Source organism: Drosophila albomicans, unplaced genomic scaffold, assembly GCF_009650485.2.
Source record: "Drosophila albomicans strain 15112-1751.03 unplaced genomic scaffold, ASM965048v2 utg000342l_pilon, whole genome shotgun sequence".
Classification (NCBI taxonomy): Eukaryota; Metazoa; Arthropoda; class Insecta; order Diptera; family Drosophilidae; genus Drosophila; species Drosophila albomicans.
The window spans coordinates 6,278-15,000 of NW_026263621.1; the positions used below are offsets into that span (position 1 = coordinate 6,278).

Sequence of the window (8,723 nt, forward strand, 5' to 3'; positions counted from 1 at the left end):
AAATAATCATAATCGCCTAACAGTTGAATGAGATAAATTTGAAAGAAAATGAATCAAAAAGTTTTAGCTCAATTACATAAAAGCGAAATGCTAAAAAAATTTTTCTGATCTTAAACAACTCAAAGTCAGAAACAGTTGGTCTGGAGGAAACATTTAAACCTATAACTGAAGCACTACATGAACTTGTGAAGATAACAAAAATTTCAGACATTGTATTCCATCAGAGTTTAATATGTTGAGACTGGAAAAAAACTATGCAAAACTATCTCAATCGACCGAGAGAGAAACACACCACCCTAACAAGAAAAGGAAACTGCACATTTCACAGTGCTAAGAGTCAATTTCTCAAAACGTAAATATGATATTGAGAAGGCATTGAATTGGGGAATGGATAGTGTTAATAACTCAAGATGATGATGATGATGATGATAATGATGATGATCAATTCTATTCTCAACCAGCTATAGAAGACACATCGTTTGAAGGCTTATCTCATACCTCGAATCGTTAGCGAGAGAAGGTTCTCCTTATTCATCAACTAAGTTTATGAACCAAATATCCCCCCACACTTCGCTTCCATTACCGGTTCAAGACTCACCCCATTCATCATTGTCGTTAATGAGTCAAGAGCCCTCTCATTCATCGAACGTGTTTATCAAATGAAACACTATACATTCAACGCCTTCGATAACGAGTCAATCAATCCAACATGAGGACAACTGCAAAAATTTGAATATCAGTGAAACTGGCACGGGAAGATCTTTTGGACAAGACATATGGTCCATACAAAAATGCAAGTGGACAATTAAGTTGGGGAATTCACTATTAATGTGACTCACGAAAAAAATTGAATTGGATGATGGGAAAAACGGCGTCTTACAAAGTGGATTATATTCATTAATATTCCACACCGACCTACCTCAAAATTATTAATCCAAATGATTAGAAATAATAATGAAATTCTATTGATAACTAATGTGCACCGGAGAAATTTTTAAATTCCGATGGACAGATCAGAGGAACAAGGGCAAAGAAATATACAAAAAATTATTAAACCGCTCTAACAAATCACGTACTGCCGAGTCTACACAAAATTCTCAAAATCTATTGTTTCGGACTGGTTTCATGTCACTCGCGACGAATAAACCCAATTATGTATATTGGGACGATCAAATGAGTTGGTTGAACGATTACAACTCTTATTGCCTCTCAAACAGCTGGAAATACGAATCATACTAATGAAATTACAATCAAATAATTGAAGAATAAGAGAGAGGCTCAAATTATACACTAAATTCATATATAATTGATTGATAATATTGAAATGAACTTAATATCATCATGTCTGTTGACAAGTTTGGACGTTATGTAAATGATAAGCAGATCTCTATTCATTTAAAACGACGTGAGAAAATACCAGGACTCTACATTGATAATGATGGAAGTTATAATATTCAAGGAAGACGTTTAAAAAATGGTCGCTTGCCAATTGAGAATGCCGTACTTGGCGATAAAAGAATATGTAGACCAAGTTGTAAACGATTTGAGAAATTTTCTAACATCAATGATTTTCAAGTCATCAAGAAAGGAATGAGAAGATTATTATCCCGATAAATTGACTACAGTTGATCAGCGAATAATCAAGACTGAGAAAAACTACATCAGATATTCTTGATAAAATTATACGCTCTCATATTCGAAAGTAATAAATATGTCTAGACGGGGAATAATTAATGAAATACATGCTCCTTCACGTAAGCATTTTCTTAGACGTAGAGTCATAACAAAAGGGATAAACGAATTATGGCAAGCTGACTTGGTTGAAATGGGGAAGTATGCACACTCAAACCAATGGGTATCGCTACATGCTAACAGTGATAGACACATTCTCAAAATTTGGATGGGGGGAAGCAATAAAGTCTAAAATGCAAAAGATGTTGCTGAGGCCATGGAGAAGAATATTTCAATCAGGAGAGGATTCCCCAAAAATCTTCAAAACAGACGTGGAAAAGAGTTCTTTAACACCCAATTTAAGATATTAATGAAACGATATGGAATCAACCACTATTCAACATTTAGTAGTCTAAAGGCCTCAATTGTTGAACGATTTAATAGATCATTAAAAGACTAATGTGGCGTGAATTTAGTTTTCAATGGTACATACAAGTGGGTTGATATATTCAATCACTAATTTCCGTTTACAACAAAGGACATCATAGAACTATACGAATGCACCCGTTAATTGTAAATACTAAAAATGAGAAACATATTTTGAAAACCGTCTACAATAACATTAAAATGTTTGCGGGAAGCAAATTGAAAATGGGTGATTATGTACGCATCAGCAAGTACAAACATGTATTTGAAAAAGGCTATACTCCTAATTGGACAACTGAAATTTTTAAAATAAGCAAAGTACAAAATACTTACCCAACAACATACTACTACACAAGACTTCAATGGGAATCCAATTCAAGGTGGTTTCTACAAAGAGGAACTGAAAAAAACAAGTTTTCCTAACACTTATCTGGTTGAAAAAGTGTTAAAAAGAGAAGGCAGTAGAGCTCTAGTGCGCTATGGTTGGCTTCCCCAAAACCGAAGACAGCTGGATTCATAAGAAGAACATTTGTAAATTATTATAAGATTGAAACAGCAATTTTGGTTGTTTTTGTATTTTTTCTTTTTATTTTATCTTCAAGTTATTTATAATTTTTTATTTTCTTAATTTACTATATGTACACTTAATTTAAACATTTTTTTATTTTTTAAATTATACATTTCAATTTCAATAAAGTATTGTTATTAATCTAATCATCTAGTTTTCTTTTTTCATATTATCTATTAACAAGAAATGACATATTAATTGTCCTTCGTAAATGTTGATCGCACTTTCATTATTATCCAACTTTCTTTTAAGATTATTTATTTTGTTCACACTAGATTGGTTACTGTGTGAGTTCTGTAGTGCAAACATTTGGCTGCGCCAAACTCTTGACTCCGCTTCTAAAATTGATATGGAACTCTCAATTTTCAAAGGGTATTACTAAATAATGTGCTCTTGCTATAGTTGAAATCTTATCTTCTTCTATTATTCGTTTATCATCCTGACTATCTAATGTAGTTTTTGTTACTTCGACTGTAGTGATTTCATGCCTCTAGACCTAAACAACTGCATACTAGAACGTTCTTGCTTTCCTGTATACAAAGTATTTGAATAATTTGATAATGAAATACCCATCAAACAACATGCCTTACCCCCTTATTTTTTTTGACGCATATTTCACACAGAGTTATCGAAATTTTCATAAGTGTACGCATACATTTTTGGCGTAACCACAAACTCAGTCATTGGTTTACCATGCAACTCATCCTTAAAGAAACCTATCGTTTCTTATACATTTCTTAAACTTATACAACTCGGCCAATTCATCTGGATATCGACGTGTCAAACTTTAAACTCCACATTCATCCCGAATATCTGCATAAAAAATCATTTGTTTTTATGCTGTAATAAATGAATCCGTATCCATATAATTTAATTTGAGTTGCTTTCCCAAACTTAGGTTTCATGTAGTCATGAATGGAAGTCATACATTTTGTATTTTGACATCTCCAACACTACAAATCCTAAATAAATTGGTTTATCACAAATGTTGTGTAACCTCTTCATTTGAATTGCATACATAGTTTCACTGAACCTTGATGCACTATGAAAATTAGATTTTTTGATATTAAACCCTGGCACAATAATTTGGGTCGTCCTAACTTCCTATTTCAACTGGATACTCCCACTTCCGTTATTATCCGTACATCCACCCTTTTTTCACTGTTTTCCATGGTTTTTCCATAAACAGCATTGTTCAATAATTTAAAAAAAATCTTTTTCAAAATTATTTTTGGCTCTGGTCCTATGCTCAGTGTTATATATCAATATATTTCTTGAGCCAGGCTTTCTGCCTAAATTGAAAGGATGGAGTGAATTTTTTTTTAATTCCAAGCCATGTCTCATACACTGTTTTAAAGTCTTATAGTATATGATATAATTCTTCTTTTCAGCGAGATCGGCTATTAACTTGGGAGTTTTACAACTGCTTGATGGTAGCTTGTTATCCGGACAGAATGGTAGATCATTATGTTCATCATGAACTGAGTAAGGGTAATCTAGATCAACCTCTAGAATATATCCATACTCACTATTTTCATGAATATTTTCTAGATTAAAACTCTTAATCTGATTCGTGTCTAACCATTTGAACTCGCCGTAAGGTAGTGGTTCAGACATAGCCCATCCATACAAATTGTTTGCATCCACATACATTAAAATTCCGATTCTTTAGTAGGATCGAAATTTTTTAAGTATTTGGTTTTGCTTTTGTATGTCTATGACTACATTGCACCAACCCACCCCGAATTCCACTCTTAACATATGTAATCATATCAATATCAGTGAGTAACTCGAGTTCAATCTCTGTGGTTTTTAGCATAGCATCCCACGACAATCCTGGTGTAGTGTAATAATGGGCTGGGTCAAGATGTAAATTGAAGAACAAATTGCCCCTAAATTTTTGGAAAACGTCTGTTAACAATAAAACATCAGTTTTCAAATACAATTCTAAGTATTCCTTCAATGAACGACATTTAAAATGATACCATACTTGAATGGCATGAGCATAATCCTCTTCTGAACATTCTGATTCTGTTAAATTACTATAGAACTTGGATCTGGTGGAGAGAAGTTTTCATCTAGTTTTTCAACAGAATCTAAATATTCGTATGGGAAAACTCCTTTCCTGCGAAGTAATTCAAAATCTGACTTGTTTTTGTACTGTGATTTCAGCACATTGAAATTCTCCTCACTCAAATTCCCCGCGAGTGTGTCTAGACTAGAGGGCATGAATCTGATAGTATCCAAAAACCTGATTTCTAGCATATTTTTCCTTAGAGGGGAGATATTTAGAAATTGAAATATACAATTCCTTATTTCAAAGGAATAACTTTTATTTCCCCCTCAATTTCTCCAAGTTCTTTAACAAACAAATGAGAATCGTATTTGGAGAAATTGTGAAAGAATACGGGATAAAATCACCCGTCTTGTAATTAAGATTACAGGAATTATGGGCTGCACCTCTATATCTACCTGTAAAATGACAATGATCTTTCACTCTATCATTATTTAAAATACCCTTACATATGTGGCAAATGGTCGCTTTCCTAAAATTATCTAACTCATTATGACTCATGTGCATTGGAACCACTATTTTCATGTGGTTCTCATACAAATCGGACAAATCTGACGTTAAATTTTAATGAAAGTGCGAGCAACATCACCTCCTGTCTTCGAAACAAACTTATCTAAGCCAGAGTCAAATGCACACTTTATGTAGTATGCAAATGCTACTGGCACATGCTTATTAATAATTTTCGTGTTTACACTTACATCTAATGATACTGGTTCCAATATACATTCAAAGTCTGCATACACGACGAACGGAACCTCCAACTGACGGTGATGATTTTTAAAGGTGATCTTCTGATCCTTTCTTGGTCCCTCGGTAACCACCCGACTACATCTCAATGTATGTTGAGCCGCCCTCTCCTCACTCGTCGAGTATTGTAAGCATTGATTACAGAACCAACGCTTAACTCGATGTTTACCCAGTTGTTTGGCAAGTAGACTGTGAATGAAAATTGAAATTGTAAGGTGATTGTGATATTTTCAAATTTAATGAATGTACTTACGATGAAATATTTTTAATCCACACATAGTGTCCATGAATACCCGCCGTTGGTCCGTCGACGAATAATAAATTAATGTGGATTCTCATTTCCACTCCATCGCAGTAAAGTGGTCCAATTATTTTATCAGATTCCTCATCATACCCGAACACATTTAAACTTATGTGAGGGTTTCGTTTAGTGAACTCTTTTATTTTTCGAATTTCCATCGGAATGATAATCCATTGAAGTCAATCTTTATGTTATTCACCTCAATTATTGGGGACCTAATCTCAACACCATAACTATTACAATGGTATGATCTACTTATTTGGTTTGAGAGCTGATATAATTTGCCCACTTAAAACAGAAGGCATCTTTGTTATGTACATTAACAACTGCCTTTCTATTTTAATTTAAGCGGAAGCTCAAAATGATTAGATCCTTTTGTCGGATCACATTTATAAACATTAAGCTCCAGCCTAATAATTCGTGTCAAGGTCCATCCACTATCCTTTTCCTGAAACTCACTCATTTTTTGCGTCTATCACATTTTTATGCGATTCAAAGAAGCGGGTGAAGTCGGATCCAGTCGTAACCTGAGACATTGTGCTCTGGAACGATTTATTTCTTGTTGAATATCATACTCTTTTATTAGCATGTACTCAGCAAACAACTCAAAATTGCATTTAGATGATAGGTGGGTAGTCATCACGCATTCCAAGTGTGGGATCAGTGCTAATCCAGCCTCATTTAGGAATTCCATAGGCATCCTTACATCCGCTCCCTCGTTCTCAAAACATGTATTGGAGAATACGTCCCTTGTACCCATTCACAATCTGCTTGATTCTTCCGTCCACCGGACGGATAGAGTTGTATTTATGTATATCAGTGCGAGCGTGGAAATGCCATTGCATACCTGCAGGTAGGTAATGCTGGCAGGAATAGCAATACTCCCCATTGATGGTGTTGGTGGTGTAGTTGAAGTTGTTGATATTCTCGGATTCATGTTGATTCTTCCGTCCACCGGACGGATGGAGTTGTATTTATGTATATCGGTGCGAGCGTGGAAAATGCCATTGCATACCTGCAGGTAGGTAATGCTGGCAGGAATAGCAATACTCCCCATTGATGGTGTTGGTGGTGTAGTTGAAGTTGTTGAAGTTGTTGATATTCTCGGGATTCATGTTGATGTTTTTTTTTTTTGATTGTTCTTTTTTATTTGATGGTTGAATGAAATAATGTTTATTTTATTTGAAGTATTGTTTTTAAACTATTTGATTGTGTATTGTAAAATTGATTTTTACAATGTTGTTTAATAATAATTTTCGAATTTTACAATTGTTTTAAACAAACTTGATTTTGAAAGTTATTAACAATTTTCACTGCACAATTATATTTTGTTTCGACGAGGGTTTTATTGTTAATACCTGAATGTTTAAACAATTTTTCACTACACAATTATTCACTTAACAATTTTTAAATATTGTTAACTTTGGAGAATCGCGGAGCCGATGTGTATCTTCGAGTCACAAACTAGAAGTGATTTTAAGGATTTTAGGTTTTTGGATGAAAACCGAGGAAAATTGAATAGTGGACGAATATCCTTGGGTATTCATGGTGTATTAGTCTCATTACATCTTGGTTATAATATTCGGCTTTTCTCTTTCAGATTTTCTATTTTATCTTCAAGTGTCTTGGAAATGGTGTTGTACTCTCGTTTGAATTACTTCACGTTCCCATCCTTTTTAACGTTCATCACATCGTCCTTCCTCCGCTCCGATTTCGAATACATTCGAAATGACGAGACAAGTGGGCGCCACACCTTCGTTCGTTTTATAGATAGCGTGGCGCCTACGATCGTTTTACACAGCTAGCGATGCTAGCTAGCGTGCAAGGCGCCTTCGATCTACAAATCGTTTTCGACTGCGACCCCGACCCCCTCACCGTCTCGTCTCGGGGCACACACGATCTCGAGAGCGTTTCGTAGCACGTGTTCGTTACACGTTTTCGTTCTCGATCTACAAAATCGTTTTCGACTGCGACCCCCCGTCTCGTCTCGAACTCGAGAGCGTATCGTAGCACGAGTTCGTTAGACGTTTTCGCTCTCGATCTACGAATCGTTTTCGACTGCGACCCCGACCCCCCACCGTCTCGTCTCGGGACACACGACCTCGAGAGCGTATCGTAGTACGTGTTCGTTGCACGTTTTCGTCCTCGATCTACGAATCGTTTTTCGATTGCGACCTCGAGTACGAGACCGATTGCGACCCCGACCTCGAGGGCGTGTCGGGACAAGCGATCTCGACTCCGACCCCGAGAGCGTCTCGGACAAGCGATCTCGACCCCGACCCCGACTCCGAAGGATTTGTCTGACGAAACGCCCCCGACCCCGATCCCGATCCTTTTCATCGCCCCGTCTCGGGTCGCGTACGATTCGTCAGACAAATCCCACACTTGTTCATTTCCACAACTAACCCTAATTAAATTGCATCTTTATTACCTCACACTTGACATTTCAAGAGGTTACCCTAATTAAATTGCATCTTTATTACCCCTAAATTGACATTAATGACATGTGACCCTAATTAGTACTTCCTTGTACAGAAATGTGGTATGTATAGAAACGGGTTATTCCAACTACTAGATACATTAGGTGGTATACCTTAGTAAAATGAGCTGGTTGTAGAAAACGTGTCACAAAACCTATATAGGGGTGGTGATGTCGAGCAGGCATGTCAATATGAGAAAAATTTCACAAGTGAAAATATATATGACTATGTATATGGAGTGAGTCTTGCCGGCATAAGTCATATATAAAATAATATATGAAAATAATCATATAGAAGGCAATATGATTAAAAAAGTTAAAAATAATGAAGTTTTACTGTTGTATTATTAAATTAGTGCAACAAAAAGATACGTTAGATGGTAATACTAAATAAAATAAGAGCATTGTAGAAAACGTGTCACAAACCTATACATGGTGGCAGTGTGTGCTCATCACG

At 35.6% G+C, this 8,723-nt stretch overlaps 1 protein-coding gene across 1 annotated transcript; it reads right to left on the reverse strand.

The window, feature by feature from the left end:
• Positions 1-3,147: 3,147 nt before the first annotated feature.
• LOC127566313 (uncharacterized) lies at positions 3,148-6,902 on the reverse strand. Its single transcript, XM_052008344.1, has 4 exons — positions 6,803-6,902; positions 5,740-5,923; positions 5,438-5,675; positions 3,148-3,195 (listed from the first exon to the last, which is right to left on the reverse strand). Exons 1-4 carry the CDS (start codon positions 6,900-6,902, stop codon positions 3,148-3,150), a joined length of 570 nt encoding a protein of 189 aa, XP_051864304.1.
• Positions 6,903-8,723: the final 1,821 nt, after the last annotated feature.